Source organism: Theobroma cacao, chromosome 2 (genome assembly GCF_053813885.1).
Source record: "Theobroma cacao isolate CCN51 chromosome 2, ASM5381388v1, whole genome shotgun sequence".
Lineage (NCBI taxonomy): Eukaryota > Viridiplantae > Streptophyta > Magnoliopsida > Malvales > Malvaceae > Theobroma > Theobroma cacao.
In genome coordinates, this window is record NC_142640.1 from 47,821,165 (window position 1) to 47,838,025 (window position 16,861).

Genomic DNA, 16,861 nt, shown 5'->3' on the forward strand with positions numbered 1-16,861 from the left:
ATTCTTTACAAGTGGCTGCTAATTTTTATTATTTTAGTCTACCTCCGATTTGTATTTTAATTTTTTTAACTATTTATATCATAGAGTCAAATGTTGAAAGGAGAATTAAAATTAACGATAATAGATTAAGAATAGGTATATAGTGGGAAAATTGTTATTTTTGTGTAAAAAAAGAATTTTGTTTGGAAAATTATTTTATTTGCAATTTAAAATTGTTCTTTTTGGGAATTTGATGGTATTTTCTAGAGCTTTTCTTGTAATTTTTTCTCAATTGGAAGATTAAAAAACAGCTGATTATTCTTCAAATCCACAAAGTCAAAGCTACTTTCAATACAAATACAAATAGTCAGAGATTAAGAAGACGACTTTATGTTTTAAAGTCCAACTGGCACCTGTGACTGGACCGGCCATCGCCGGTCATACCAACAGTTTACCGGCAGACCGTTTTATGACACTATGAGCGTAGCCTCCTCAAAGAGAAGAGATGGTTGGCTGTCTCTGTTCTGCTTTCCATCTGCCAACGGCTTTATTGGCGCAAAAGAATCTCTCTCCCTCTTACCCCTTAAAAAGACAAACAAAACACTAGAAAAGATAAAGAGAAACCCCTCGACAAATCTCTATCTCTCTTCTCTCTGTTTCAAGTCTCTCTTTTGATAGCCAAAATGAAACAATTGAAAGAGACATAGAGGAGATAGAAGCAAAGCAAAAGTTGAAGGCAAAACCTCTCTCAGTCATTCATATGACACCCCCCCCAACATCCGTGTTGAAGTCAAAGCCACCATTTTGCTCTCTTTCTTTCTTGTTTTTTTTCCTTCCTCTTCACTTTTTCTCCTTATTAGAACAACCCACCCTTCTGTTTTCAGCTCTTATCCTCTACCCCAAAGCTCAAAATGGTTCAAACAGTAAAACCCCACACCAAATATCTTGCTTTTTGTAATGGTTTTTGCTTGTTTTTGATCCTCAACGTATAAAGTATCTGTCTTTTAGTTTCCCTCCATCTTGGGTTTTGTTGGTTGTTGCTTGTTGCTACTATGGGTACTCAAGATTGTTGGGTTATGGTTGTTGTCCTTGGGTTCTTCTTCCAAGCTCAGTTACTCAACTCACAAATCCTGACATGCAATCCAAAGGACTTGACTGCACTCCAGGGTTTCATGGGCAATTTGACAACAAAACTTGAAGGCTGGACCACAAATTCATCAACTGATTGTTGTGACTGGGAAGGCATAACTTGTGATCCTTCATCTTCTGGTAGAGTAATCAAGCTGGAACTTTCCAAGAAAAAATTAGCAGGCATATTATCTGATTCTTTAGCTGGTTTGGATCAGCTTAAAACTCTCAATCTTTCCCACAATTTCCTTATAAACTCACTGCCAGTATCTTTGTTTCATATGCCCAAGTTAGAGATTCTTGACTTGAGCTATAATGACTTCTCTGGAGCAATCCCAGAAAGCATCAATCTTCCTTCAATTCGAAATCTTGAACTTTCGTTCAATTACTTGAATGGCTCTCTTCCTTCCCATATTTGTGTTAATTCTACTCAAATTCAGTTCCTTAGTTTGACAGTGAACTATTTCTCTGGTAATATTTTACCAGGGCTTGGAACTTGTTCTTCCTTGGACAAACTTTGTCTTGGCATGAATGATCTCACCGGTGGGATAACTGAAGACATCTTTCAGCTTCAAAATTTGACCCTTTTGGGGCTTCAAGATAACAACTTCTACGGAGAGCTTAGTCCTGGTATTGCTAATCTCTCTAAACTTGTTCGTTTAGATATTTCTTCAAATAATTTTTCTGGAGAGATCCCTGATGTCTTCAATCAGCTACAGAATTTTCAGTATCTTCTAGCTCATTCAAATAAATTTAGCGGTAAAATTCCTAGTTCATTGTCCAATTCTCCAGTCATTAATTTGCTAAATTTGAGGAATAATTCTTTGGAGGGTTCTATAGATCTTAATTGCTCAGCTATGGTTGCTTTGAACTCCCTGGATTTGGCTACGAATAAGTTTAATGGGCCTGTGCCTGATAATCTTCCCTTATGTAGACAATTGAAAAATATTAATCTTGCCAGGAATACTTTCAGTGGCCAAATCCCTGAGAGCTTCAAAGAATTTCATAGCCTTTCTTATCTTTCCCTCTCGAATTCGAGCCTCCATAATCTTTCCTCTGCCCTTCAAATTCTGCAGCAATGTAGGAATCTAACTGCTTTAGTCCTCACCTTGAATTTTCCTGGTGAAACATTACCTGATGATCCTACTCTGCATTTTGAGAAGCTGAAGGTTCTGGTTATTGCAAGCTGCAGACTTAAAGGTTCAATTCCCCAGTGGTTGAGAAACATTACTGCTTTGCAGTTGTTGGATTTATCGTGGAATCATTTGGCTGGAGCAATTCCACCATGGTTTGGAAGCTATAGGGATCTCTTTTACTTGGACTTATCGAACAATTCGTTTACAGGAGAGATCCCAAAAAGTTTAACTGAATTACCAAGCCTCATTGATGGAAATATCTCGCTGGAGGAGCCTTCACCAGATTTTCCTTTCTTCATGAAAAGGAATGAAAGTGGGAGAGGATTGCAGTATAATCAAATTTGGAGTTTTCCACCAACACTTGAACTTGGTCACAACTTTCTTAGTGGACCAATCTGGCCAGAGTTCGGGAATCTGAAAAAGGTTCATGTGTTTGATTTGAAGTTCAATAATTTATCCGGACCGATTCCAGGGAATTTGTCTGGGATGAGCAGCTTGGAGATTCTGGATCTATCGCATAATGACTTATCAGGGACCATACCACCTTCACTGGAACGGCTCAGTTTTCTGTCTACATTTAGTGTTGCCTACAATCAGCTTTCCGGGAGGATCCCCTCTGAAGGTCAGTTTCAGACATTTCCAAATTCCAGCTTCGAAGGAAACAATCTTTGTGGTGATCATTGGTCCCGGTGTCAAGATGCTACTAGTGAAGATCGTCATGAATCCCCAAAAAGCTCAAGAAGGAACAAGGTTATCATCATTGGAATGGTTGTTGGAATCATACTTGGGACAGCTTTTCTGCTTGGCCTTATGTTTGTGATTGTGTTGCGTGCGCATAAGCGGGGTGAGGTTGATCCTGAGAAAGAGGAGCCTGACACGAATGATAAAGATTTGGAAGAACTCAGTTCAAGGCTAGTGGTCCTCTTCCAAAATAGGGAAACCTACAAAGAGCTCTGCATTGATGACCTTTTGAAGTCAACCAACAATTTTGACCAAGCAAATATCATCGGTTGTGGAGGTTTTGGTTTGGTTTACAGAGGCACCCTCCCTGATGGTCGTAAGGTCGCTATTAAACGGCTCTCTGGTGACTGTGGTCAGATGGATAGAGAATTCCGTGCTGAAGTTGAAGCACTTTCAAGAGCACAGCATCCAAATCTTGTCCATCTGCAAGGTTATTGCATGCATAAGGGTGACAGGCTCTTAATATATTCTTACATGGAAAATGGTAGTTTGGACTATTGGTTGCATGAGAAGGTTGATGGACCATCCTCGCTGGATTGGGAAACAAGGCTGCAAATCGCACTGGGGGCGGCTAGGGGTCTAGCTTATTTGCACCAATCATGTGAGCCTCATATTCTTCACAGAGATATAAAGTCAAGTAACATTCTTTTAGATGAGAATTTTAAAGCCCACTTAGCCGATTTTGGTCTTGCAAGGCTCATACTTCCCTATGATACCCATGTAACCACTGATCTGGTAGGGACATTAGGGTACATACCTCCTGAATACGGCCAAGCTTCTGTCGCAACCTATAAAGGTGATGTGTACAGTTTTGGAGTTGTGCTTTTGGAGCTTCTGACTGGGAAAAGGCCCATGGATATGTGCAAGCCAAAAGGATCCCGGGATTTGATCTCTTGGGTGATTCGCATGAAGATCGAAAATAGGGAGAGTGAGGTTTTTGATCCATTTATCTATGGCAAGCAGCATGATAAGGAAATGTTGCGGGTTCTTGAAATTGCATGCCTTTGTTTAAGCGAAAGCCCTAAAGTTCGGCCTACAACTCAGCAACTAGTCTCTTGTCTTGACAAAGTTGACATCAGCATCTAGCTTGGAAATGCAACTATGGCAAACTCTGGTTGTACAGCCAGAAATATTTCTCCTAGACCCATTGTTGCAGAAGCTCCAACACAAGCAGTAGAAATTGGCAGCTTTTCATAGTAATGTCACCCTGTTGTAAATATTACTCCACACATGCCTATCAGATTTTGCCGCTCTCCAACTTGGAGGACAGGGAGGGATCTAACAAAAGCAACTAGCAATTTTATCTCAAACTTTGTAAGTTTTCACATTCAAAGTTAGTTTCTTACGTGTAAAGAATAAAGTTTTATTTTATTTTTTGTATGTAACGGTGGTTCATATTTCATATGAAATGAGAAGATTCTCTTCAGATCATTTTGCATGTGTTTTTGCCTGTATAAATCATGTGATTTTGATAGTTCCATGCCTTTTGGGAACTTAAATGAATTGGTTTGGACAAGCTATTCTCTCGGACTGGCTTTGTTGGTTAGGTGCAATGAGGTTTTTCTATTTCTGAGCAAATCAGAACCTTGATAATGTCTTGAGTGGATAAGATAGAGAGAGAGAGAGAGAAAAGGGGGGGGGGGGGGGGGGGTGGTTGTAAGGAGACAAAGAAGAATCCATGTTTTAGAAGGCATGCTTATTGCTGGCTTAATTGCTTCATTAGTTATTAACTAGCGGTATGCTAATCGCAATATGCAAAGCACCTTCATATTGCTTCAGTTTCCAATCATGTCATGTGTACAAGTTCTTGCTACATTTGCATTGGATTTTGGATTGGGGTGTTCTATCTCCAAAATAGGAACTGGACGATGAGAATCTTAACTGTGTTGAATAAATACTGGATTCTGTGTGTCAAAGATATTGTTTCCAGGTTTTTGCTACTCTGCAATTGGTTAGATAGTGCTAGAGCAAATTGTGTGAACGACATGAGTTTTCTATGTTGAGATAAACGGTCATATACTCCAGCCTTGATGACCATATGCTGTACCTCTTCTGAGAAATTGTTTTTGACAGCTGAATGTTACAAGAATACAATTTGATATAAGATTAGAATGTTCTGTTTAGAGATACTTTAAGCTTGTTCCTGTGGTTTTGTAGGTTTATATAGGTAAGAAAACCTTTGCAATCTCTCTTGGCAGTTGGGAGTAAGTGAGAATTTGTGGGTTCTGATGGAGTTGGTTGCATACAATGAAATACTATCAAACTAAAACCACAAATTGTAAAAAAGGATCAAACCATTTGACATTTATAAACAGCAAATTCTTGGTCAATAGAGTGGAACAGAAGAAATTTCTTTGTCCACTACGTTTGTGGAAAGACAAATTTTTTTGGTAAATTTTATAGAAGACTAATGGCACAACTAGTTCTTATTTTATGTCCTTTGCAGGTTTGACTAGCTGTCTGGTTTTAACTGAAAATTGTGTACTAAATTAGCAAGTGGTGGCCGGTCAACTCAGGCAGCGGCCATGCCTTGCCATCATATGGTGGATTTTTCTTTTGGGGGGGCTCTTCAACTCTGTCTCATTTTGTATCTGAATTTTTTTCACAGTTTAGTGCAAGCAAAGTCAAAAATTGAACAAAAAACTGATGCAGAGTATGAGGAAAGCAGATGTGGGTGGATTAATTTAGACATGACTTTTGAATTCAGATTTTCATATTCTTCTGTCAATTTTCATGACTATGGAAAAAAGGGACATATCTGCATGTAAGATATGACCAACTATAAGTTATTGTTTTTATTCTTTTTACTGTAATTTTTTTCCTCCCATATCCACTGAATCTGGTCTTGAAAGAGTTTTGATCTTTGGCAAAAACTTCTGGATATGCTCAAGTGCTAGTGGTCCTCGCATTTGGACAGCAAAAGAAGCATCGTGTTCCTTGCTGATTCTGATTTCTGAACTGAGATCAACATGAATTATATTTAAGTAATCATCAACAACATTGATGGTGATGTTGAATGACCCAAAAAGGAAAAGTATGTGCTTTCAATTCCATAAATGGACAGCACTCAAAACCCTGGATCTGACAGCAATATCAAACACTGTTATCATCACAGACAAAGAGAAAAGTTGCACCAAAGTTTAGTCCTCCTAGTCTTAGGTGGCAAAACCATCATAATCTGTATCTTTCTTGACTGATGAATCATGAATTATTTCCTTCGAGACTCTTGTGAAAATTTTCATTTGGTCTATAGGCTTTTTATTCGTTTCATATCCATGTATGCCTGTCCAAATCTGTCACAAGAAAATTGCTCCTGTTATATTCTGTTCAAGATATAAAAAGTCAAAAGAGCCATGTCCTGTCACAGAGCTGAAAAATTAAGCAAATATGATTATTAACTGCAAAGTCAGCATTGAAATCAACAAAAAAAAGCCTTTAATTAAGATTGACAGTTGATAAAAAAGGTGGTTCAGGGATGATCCCAACCACTTTGTTGAAACGAGTAAGAGAAAATATTGACAGGATTTTCCAGAGTCCGGGATCCTAGGTAAGCTGGTGAACCACTCATTAGCTCTAGTAGCTAAAGCACATCAAATTCCATTTGCCACTCTGACAAAAATACAGTGATCCTTCGTTGTCATTACTTCATCGCTTACACGTTGGTTCTGAAGTCTGATTCAAAGTTCTTGTCAAGACAATGTTTGCTCTTCAATTCAACACGCACCAAACTTTTTTACTCTTTTACCTGCTTGGTTTCGAATGATAGTTCATAGCTGACAAGCTTGGTGCAGCAAATCAGTTGCTTGGAAATCAAGTGAATCCCATTAGTATCCTTGCAGCAACAAACCAAGTCTTCAATTCTTAATAAATTCTTTCATCAAACATGCAACATCTGTGATAAAATACTCGAAATGTTTGCTTGCTTGAAATGCAAGAGAAGGGTCGCTTCCTAGCAACAAAGAACAGTATATGACCAGACACATTGAGCAGTTGCTTCACATCAACCCAATTGAATCACAAAGTATACAACAGACAGTGCTTCAATATAGTTTCAACTCCATTTATTGTTATTTAAATCCGCACTCACATACATAGTCAGAGAGATTGTGGTCACTTATAAATGTAGAATAAAAAAACAATTTATGAGTAGCAGTGACGCTAGATGTTGATGCTTCTGCTGCAACGAAAGTTGAAAATTAAGGCACTGAAACCATGTTTCCAAAAGTTCTTCTGTGCTCAACATCATGAAAAAGCCACCAAATGTTATGCAAATTGAAAATCTGCAACTATTTTTAACTTCATCAAGAAGATTCCTGTCTTATCCTTTATAGACAAGTAAAATTGCTTTTACTGTCTCAAACTACAAGTTCAGGAATCTTCAAGACCAAAGTGGCACAGGGTAATTTTATCATGTTTGGTGAAGCCTATTGGTGCAACTTTTCAAAGGCTTTGGCTGCACTTGGTGATCTGAAGAAGACAAACAAAACAAAAAATTGAAACAGGGAATCTAACTTTTTGAATTAGCAATACCTACTCAGCTGGAAATCATTTGGCAATTCACCTCTATCTTACAGAACCATTACCAGCGTCATCAACTGTCAGATAGGTATTGTCAAGATGTGAACTAACTAAGCATATATCTTCCTGTCAACGCAGGGTGGAGGAAAAAGATGTCAACTTGCCTGAACCAACGAATAAACTAGATTACTAATGTCCATTTTCGGTGCTGTGATTAATTTTGTGGATGCTTGCAATCCATCATAGTTCCCTTTTTTAAATCAAACAAGAACTTCTGCAACCCTTAACTAATACACAAGAAAGGCAAAATGAACAAATTTGCTCTGCCAGAAACAAACTTTTCTAAGTATTTAATACTCTCTGCATCTCTTATATGCAAGTTTCAGTTCCAGTGCTTTTGCTTCTGAAATGCCACACCATGCAATTTTACATACTTCTTTCCAAGTATTTAATACTCTCTTGCCAGCCCTCTTTTTCCCTTTGTATGGCATTTCAATTCGGTTTTACTTCTAATTAAAACCATCAATGTCCGCTACTTGTGCATGCAGCCTTAAATTATAAAATCAAAACAACCATTGAAATATTCTTGCAGCTGCAATGGGATTGACTCAAATTAGTGAATTAATGATATAATCACACTTTTGCTTCTTTGCTCAATTGTGAATAATCCATGATAAACAATCAATGAGATTTAATTGCATTCCTCATGAATCCTCAACATCAAGCAGGGGCCTTCCCCGACTAGTTTAAGGCCTACTTGCGTTTAGGGAAATCCATTGGAATGAAATTGGAAAATATAAGGCAAATTGGTTTATATATTGTAAGAATAGGTTTACAATTATGCTGGGATTTTAGGGTTATTATAGGAATTTAAGTCATGGTTGAAAAGAATTATCAACACATATAATCTGAAGATTGTTTAGATGGGACTGGGACCACATGCTAATCTCAAAGCAAATCTTGGAGCTGTTTGATATGCTATGCGTAGTGCGACAGGGAACAAAAACCCCACGTTTTGTATTCATTTATCCCACTTACAAATAGCTTAGTCATGGTGCTAACCATGGAGTTCATGATCCCACCAAAATCATAAATAAATTAGATTATCTTGATAAGTAGCTTGTAATTCAACCATGGCCACCACAAACTACAGTTTACGTGCAAACCATAACCAAGTTTGTGCGCAATCACTATAACAGAAGTTACAATTTTCATTTGATAATTGACATTTCATGATGTTACATACTAAACACGCTTGCAGAAATATATGGAACACCCTTTTGGTTCATAAAGAAAAACGTTGCCACTACAATCAAATAATAATGTCTTCCTTTGACTTTCTATTCATCATCCACGAATTCAAAGCCATTGCAGACAATGGAGGGGTGGCATCAGCAAATATTATAACCCTGCAATGACATTGTTGAAACATAAAAATGGGGGCATTTATCTTAAAAACATCATGGCTCACATGTATTAGGCGTTGGATTCCGCGTCATCTTCCATTTCGCGCACAGCTTGAAGGGGGCCACTACCAAACATGAGGCCTCTGTCTGAGAGGTTGTTCAGAGGACCGTCTCCGAACAAACATACCTGGGGTTCAATCTGATTCAAGCGCTTCCACTCATCATCTGATAGAGACCAATTGAAGATGTCTATGTTTTGCTTTATCCTGTCAGGCTTTAGGCTACATGGTAGAACACTCGTTCCTCTTTGAAACCCCCACCGCAGAATTACCTACAAAGGAGCAAAAGCAGACCGACATGATTTAAAACCATCAGAACTGATATACTACTTATAAAGGTAGCACAATAGGACAGGAAACATATCATGCTTTTTAAGGGCAATATATGAACTGTACATCTTGGAGGGGCCAATTCTTGTTTTAGATAAATCCAGATATGCTAAATGTGGCGGTTACATCTTGTTTCCCCCAGGCTACAAGTGGCAGATTTAGTATTTACGCTGATAAAAATGCCTGTTATTATCATTGAATTGCTCTACCATAAAGGATTGTGATCCCAAAATGCCCTATAAAAACAATACTTCAAACTTAACCCATAAATTTGAATTATTGCAGTTGCAAGGTATTTGGTTAAGAAACCATGCATTGGCTAGCTAAAAGCACACGGTATCATACATTTGAAGCTCTAAATGCAAAAAATATCCTAGGCTAAGAGGTACTGATCAGAAGCAATATTCAGCCACAACCATCATATGAGGATGTTAAGAAAACCCTCTGACAATCATGTACACGAGTAGTTCACTTCACATTTTGTAATAGACGTAAATATGTTAAAATGCTATCAATTGGTTATCCATCTACAACCTCCTGCCTCTTTCTTCCCCAAAAGAAAGACCTTATAAAGGTTCATATAGGATTAATCTTTTTCTTACATACACTTTCTGTTGGATTTTCCGGTGTTGACTGTTTGGTGATAGGAAGAATCACCAGGGAAGAATCACCACTCTAAATATGCTTTCCTAATAGAATCTATTAATACCTAACCAACCTTAATTTCACAGCTCTCTGAATCTTTTTCTCCATTCTGCTTGATCTCTAAGGTTATAGCATCTGAAAGACCCAAAATGGCAAATCCTTTCTTCTTATTCTACTCATGATCTTCAGCTCTTCCCCCTCCCCTCATTTCTTACTACTTAAATCATTCCTGCCACTGGGTTAGTACTCACAGATCTACATTCCACATAATTACACCATTAAAATAATTTTTCCTTAACTTGTACTCAATTGGTGATACCTATACATCCATATGGATAATTTTATTTCTTCTTTTGCCTTATCTTGCATAGGCAAACATTAACTGCAACATTCCCCATTTTAGCTATGCTCATCTTATGGATATGTTGCTAGTCTAGTAGTGATTTTATATAATTTTCCGTTCAAGTTGATAGGTATAAGTCAAACTTTATCCTCATATCATTTCCTCACTTGTTTGATTCTCCCCACAAATTATTCACATAGAAGCTAGAGGTATTTGGTCAAAAAGATGCGTCTAAAGCTTCAGTGTTTCTTTCTATATTTTTTCATTAAAATATAGTAGTAAATACTGCTCATATATAACATTGAAACACACATATACAATGCAAATACAAACACATGCATATGAGGCCAACAACCGTTCAAATGTTTGAAAATAAGTCTCATTTTTCAATGTGTTTTATTTGTTAACATTTATAGAAGCCACTTGTAGTTAAGTTCAAGAATTTGTAATTTTATGATTCCATCAGATTTTTATTTTAAGTTTTCATTTTAGAAAATTAAGATTTGACTCATGATTTCAATCTCAATTAGACATCCAAAACAAATTCCCAGTCCCATAGAAGAAAGATAGTAGAAACACCCATGGCCTGACAAGCTACGGTAAAAAATTGATTCAAATACATTTAATACCTTAGTAACCTAACAGGGTGTTATATGCACATAATCTCATTCAAGTTGCAACATCTACCAGTATCTACCAACCTTAACACATAATGCTGCATTTTTCAGTAATGATCTGCCCAAAAATTTTAACATTGTAATGCACACTACTCAACAATCTACAGAACTATAATCTATCTTCTTTATCCATGTGTGCCTTGTAAGTATCACTGACCAAGAGAAAATTTCAACATATTTTTTGTTTATTAATTTGAGATAGTGATTGAGAGTTTGATACAATCACCCTATCTCTAGAATTATGTTCCTCTGAAACAAAGGAAATTAGTGAAAAGTCATTGCATTTGCCATCTCTATGTCTTTAGTGGGAATAAGTAAATCTATCCAAACTTTAATGCCTACCAATAAGGTTTAATCCACAGCTCAATAGATTTGGAGGAAAGGAAAGTGATGGAAAGTTGGGTATAGGAGGTTGGGAGGAGGTTCTCTGGTATAGCTATGGGTATAAGTGTAAACTGAAAGAAGACATGCCTAATATTAGCACTTTGCAAATGAGATACGCTTCCTGACTAGTTATTGAGGATGTACCAATGACAAAGATATTGCTCTTTATGGTCACAGGAAGTAATATAGAAGATATGCTCTTTCTGCCCCTTAAGGAAATTAACTCTTAACAATCCAAGGAGCATAACTAAGTTTGCTAGTGCAATTGCACATTTCTGAGTATATTATGGTGATCACTGTCTGCACTCTGCACAGGTTTCTCGTTAAGAGCATCACAGCTTGAACATAATAAATGCATTATTAACACATGCTACAAATAGAAAGCGATCAAATTTGCCAAGCACATGTGGCTTGATGTAGCCTCATCAACTGTTTTCCCAATATACGGTAACTCCGAATGTTTGCATTTAGTTTTTCAGCCAAACATTAGAGGGTGTAAAGTGTAAATTAAATAAGCCAATCCAAGTCTTGTTCAAACTTGGCTTGGTTAAAATTTACCAAGTTTTAGCTCTATACAAGTTCGTTTTGAGTTCAAAATTGGCTGTTGAAACTCAGCTTGAAGAAGCTTATTAAGCTCCTGAGGTAAGCTCAAGCTTTAATCTAAGGTTGGTTACAAAGGAAATCATTCATAAAGCCAACTTTTAAGCAGTTGACAACATAACACTTGCCCAGAGATTAAAAAAACTTTAACCATAAAACATACAGTCAAGAGTGGGTTTACTAGTATCTGTCCCCTCCCCTTCCTCTTACATTTTACTTGATGTGAAATGCCATCAAGGTTCTCAAAGCAGAGAAAACCCATTAGTTTTATTCTTGCTCTATGCTCCTTGCCTATTTTCTTGACTTGTAAATTGATAACTATTTTGTAAAATCCAACACATTGATGAATATAAGTGATGCCTACGAGATAGAAACTTTCTTTTCTTCCAAGAACATATTGCTATGGCTAACTCTTTCGATACTTTCCTGATCCTTTCAAAGATTTACCAACTTTTCAACATCAGTTATTGAGAAAATGCACTCTGCCCAAAAGCCATTATCATGGCAATATTTCATGATGCAACAACAGTAAAAAAATGGTGAAAATATGTTAAAAGACACCAAGCAAGACAGCTGTTAGTGACCAGCAAAAAAATGATGGATTAGAATAGTGGTGGCTGGCCACCTGTACTTCAGTAACTTTGATCAATATTCAGTTATCACTGTGCTTTAAACTTATGCACCCTAAAAATTCAGACAAACATAAATTATATACACTATATTATAGGGTCAAGCAAGCTCTTTATCAAGCTTATTTTTAATCATAAACAAGATAAGCTCACCTATTGATCAAACTGTGCTCAATTACTTAAAAAACAAGCTTAAAATTTTTGTTTAATTAATGAAAAATATGAGCTCCAACTGAGCTGTTGTACCTGCTGTGCAAAGAGCTCAATAGTTCAACTATACCCCTAGTTTAACACTTTAAAATGTTCGCTTGTAGTTGTAGGCAATTCATGAGAATGTGGCAGTATTTAAAGGTTTTTCTATTTACATTTCATGTTACTCCTATTAAATAAAGTTTACAGCCTCAGTTAAACACTCATGCACTTTTAGGCATTTGTAAAAATAAAAAAATAGTGCATTTTGTATTTGTGATTGTATCTTCCACTTATTGCTCATACTAGGAGTCACCAAAACATAGATATGGATAGTCTAATATCAATGCTTACATCTCCTTTATATATGTACTAGCAATTTTACCAACCTTAGAAAGTCTTGATATTCAGAAACAATAACAGCATTCTACATAGGTTCCATGGACTGACAACAAGTGGAGGATAAAAGAATATATTAGCTATTTTGCTTACATCAATTTTGGAATGTTCAAAGGGTTGTTCTATGAGTCCTACTCTTTTTTCCTCTTTTTAATTCATAAAGTTCCCGTTTCACTGAAACCAGGATCATTAGTGTTGATTTTTAAATAGATGGGATGAAAAGGTTAACATATTGTCAACAGATTTGAAACCATTCATTAGACTGCTTAAGGTCAGAAATAAATAGAAAGAATGCTAGTATTGTACATATTCAGCAAAAATAGACATGATATGGTTATAAAAGAAAATACCTGCTCAGGTGTCTTCTTGTGCCTATCTGCTATCTCTCCAACAACTGACAACTTCAGCATCGGTCCATGTACCGATCTAGACCTCCTAAATGAAATGCGAGGAGTTCCAGGTTCATCTTCACCACCTGATCCACTATCAGACACTCCAGGACTTGAAGTAGGTACTCCCAAAGGTGTGTGAGCAGATACATGGATAGCTTTCAATTGGCAGAACTTCACCAGTTCATCTTGCCTCCAGAAAGGATGCAACTCCACCTATTAAAAGCAATAACAAATTAATTCTAGACCTCATTGATGAACTTTTACAGAAGCAATCTTTTAAATAAAAGAAAAGAAAAAGGGAATAATAATGAGAAGAATAAAAATCTATTTCTGGAAAAGGATTACAAGATTCGTTGATAAACATATTTTGTGGGCATAAGACTTGAGCCTAATATTCCAACACTCTATTTTAATAACAGCAAAACAATTGAAAGAGCAAAAATTTGCAAAGAAGATATCTAGTCATAGAAAAGACAAAATTACTAAAAAAAGGAAAGGCATAATATAGAACCGCATGTGGAAAAGAACTGATGAAAGATAGAACAGATGTTTATCTGATGCAAAATACATCTCTTCACAAGTTAATTAAAAGGAAAAATGGATGGAGTCATTTTGGTCAACCTTCAAGGCAGACAATTTAGGAAGCCTTTTCTGCATTTCTTTTGTGGTCCATTGGTCCTATGTATGTGGTATGGTGCCAAGAGACATTACCAGCTACTAACCTAGTCAATCAAATGAAGCATATTTTTGGTTGACAACACGAAATTATAGTTGGAAAAGATTCATGTAAAGGCACATTTTCTAGTACTAGCAACAAATCTATGCCATACCCTCAAAGAACTCGGTACTTTATACGGAAGGTAACATGTTAATCAAAGATAGACTCTGGCAGTAAGGCACTGTGTCCAAAAGACAGAGTTCCCAGTACAATACATGCCTCAAGGTACAAGGAAGGGGATAAACACAACGATGTGCTTTCATATGACTTTAAAATCATCCATACAGGATATAAACTGTCAGGTTACTTCTACTTTCAATAACTGTGATTATCAAGTAACTACCAATCATCAAAATTTCAAAATCAACAACAACGTAAACAAATATGCTTGTGAATCAACTAATAAAGTTTGCCTCAAGTTTTGCAGATCCATACTCAAAAGTTGTAGAGAGTCATTTTCTTTTATGTTTTGTGATAGCAAGGTACTGGAGCTCTCTGACTCTAAGCTCCTAACCGGTGAATAAAGTTTGATCGAGAAGAGAACCGATGCAAAAACCTCCCCTAGTTAAATGTATAAACAGGGTGCAAGAACAAAAGACCATTAGACTGTATCATCACATGATAATTCAAAAGAAATTTGTGGCTGGCTCTCCAACTAGCTATGAATTTACTTTACAGTAAAGTTCGGAACAAATCAATGCAAAGGACAATAGTTTTATGCAAGAATTACTGAAATTAGAATAAATTCAAATTCCAGAAGTGTGATATCTATCAAACCTGGTTAACTGCAGGAACGATTTTTGCAAATTTAAGCAGCTCTTTGATCTGATGAACACTGAAATTGCTGACACCAATAGCTCTAACCAAACCCAATTCGACTAGGCTTTCCATGGCCTTCCATACCTTCTTCAACCGATTCAAAAACTGCCTATGCTCACTCCCAGACTTCGAAGGAGGATCAGTTGCATCTCCAAAAGCTGAACTCTCAGGCCAATGCATCAAATAAAGATCCAAGTAGGAAACTCCAAGATTCTTAAGAGACACCCTAACGTAATTCTCAATCTTATTCAGTGAATTCATAGTGCAATAAAGCTTAGAGGTCAAAAAAACATCCTCTCTTTTCAAAGAACCTTTGAAGGCTTCAGCCAATGCTTCCCCAACTTCAATCTCATTTCCATAGAGATGTGCACAATCTATATGGCGGTAACCAACCGACAATGCTGTCTTCACAGCATCAACACAGAGGTCTCCTCCACTCTGCCATGTTCCAAGCCCAATGGCAGGAATTTTAGCTCCAGTATTCAACACAAAGAAATTCCCTGGAGTCCCAGCTTTTCCTTTCATTTTCCTTGATCTTCTTGACCCACCAACCAAGACTAACGAAGGGGCAAGATTTAACCCCAAAATTTCCAACAATTTTAACTGTATTTACTTATGTTTGGTATTTAACTTACAAAACAAAGCAAAATCCCAAAAAATTCCCAGGATTGCAGTCAGATGTGAAAATTAAACCATAAACCCACTAATGAAAATCTCAAGAACAAGTCAACCCAAATCAGCAAAAATGAGACTGATAAGCACAAGACCAGAGGAACACTCTTTATCCAAAAGAACAAAACTTTACTTCAAATGAAAAAGAACCCAGCTTCTGTTTATCCATTACTCTGAAAGAAACCAAAAATTGATCATTCATCATAAAGACCACTGAACCAAACCAATCTATAAAAAAACAAAAGCAAACGAATAAACAAACCTCAAAAAATTCAGACCACAACCACCAACAAGCCAAGGCCTTTTTTTTCCACTGTGGGTATGCAAAAATATATATAAAATATTACAGCTAAACTTCAAAAGAGAGGGTCATGGTCAACAACGGCAACACAGGGAAGCAAAATAAACTTATAAACTAAAACACCCCATCAAGAGACAAAACAATACCCTTTACCTATAGCCTGGAGCGTGTGTGTGTATATATATATATATATATATATTTATCAAATTATCAATCTTTATATCTATTTTAGAATAAAACAAAAGACAAATGGTCAAATCTATAATAGTACTGTTTAGATTATTATGTTGAAAATTTGAATACTATTGTGTATGTTTATGGTATATAAAGGAAAAAACAAAAAGAAAAAATGGGAAAATGAAGGACCAAACTGGAACAAAGGGGTTGTCTAAAATCCCACCCGCCACCTACCGAGTACCAAACTCACAACTACATTCATTGGACAGTGCTCTCTAAGATCTCTTTCTTGTTAGTAAAATCTTTTTTTTTTTTCTTGTAAAGATATTTTGGTTTGTGCTCAAGTTACAGCTATAGGTTTCAACATGAGAATATTCCTTGTGCTATGACTTGTAGGTTCTAACAAAGGAGGAGACTAGGTCACTAGGGACAGCTCCCTAATGGTAATGAAACTGAAACCAAAGTACATTTTGATACAATTCCAAGACTAATCAGTTTAATCAGTTCAAAGCAATAATGATAGTTTTATTTGATTACATTGAATAGTTGTCAAGTCTTTTTCAAGTTTATAATAATAATACATAACATAAAAAATGTTAGGTAATATTGAACAATCAGA

General features: G+C 36.5%; 2 protein-coding genes across 2 annotated transcripts; one reads left to right on the top strand and one right to left on the bottom strand.

The window, feature by feature from the left end:
• The first annotated feature begins 505 nt into the window (after nt 1-505).
• Nucleotides 506-6,199, top strand: PSKR1 (phytosulfokin receptor 1). The gene is made up of 2 exons (XM_088803668.1): nt 506-4,298; nt 5,593-6,199. The coding sequence occupies exon 1, from the start codon at nt 1,032-1,034 to the stop codon at nt 4,068-4,070; it is 3,039 nt and encodes a 1,012-aa protein (XP_088659794.1). The 5' UTR covers nt 506-1,031; the 3' UTR covers nt 4,071-4,298; nt 5,593-6,199.
• A 2,494-nt stretch (nt 6,200-8,693) lies between these two features.
• On the bottom strand, nt 8,694-16,243 carry LOC18610063 (aldo-keto reductase family 4 member C10-like). The gene is made up of 4 exons (XM_007045516.3): nt 16,027-16,243; nt 15,051-15,937; nt 13,514-13,768; nt 8,694-9,239 (listed from the first exon to the last, which is right to left on the bottom strand). Exons 2-4 carry the CDS (start codon nt 15,615-15,617, stop codon nt 8,979-8,981), a joined length of 1,083 nt encoding a protein of 360 aa, XP_007045578.3. The 5' UTR covers nt 15,618-15,937; nt 16,027-16,243; the 3' UTR covers nt 8,694-8,978.
• Between the last annotated feature and the right edge of the window lie 618 nt (nt 16,244-16,861).

What these genes read in the sequence shown, in the direction of transcription:
- LOC18610063 (XM_007045516.3), bottom strand. Translation starts at nt 15,617, where the DNA reads ATGAAAGGAAAAGCTGGGACTCCAGGGAATTTCTTTGTGTTGAATACT. An exon ending in TCGTTCCTGCAGTTAACCAG is followed by an intron (nt 13,769 to 15,050) that starts GTTTGATAGATA and finishes TGCTTTTAATAG; the next exon opens with GTGGAGTTGCATCCTTTCTG. An exon ending in ACAAGAAGACACCTGAGCAG is followed by an intron (nt 9,240 to 13,513) that starts GTATTTTCTTTT and finishes GCTCCTTTGTAG; the next exon opens with GTAATTCTGCGGTGGGGGTT.
- PSKR1 (XM_088803668.1), top strand. Translation starts at nt 1,032, where the DNA reads ATGGGTACTCAAGATTGTTGGGTTATGGTTGTTGTCCTTGGGTTCTTC.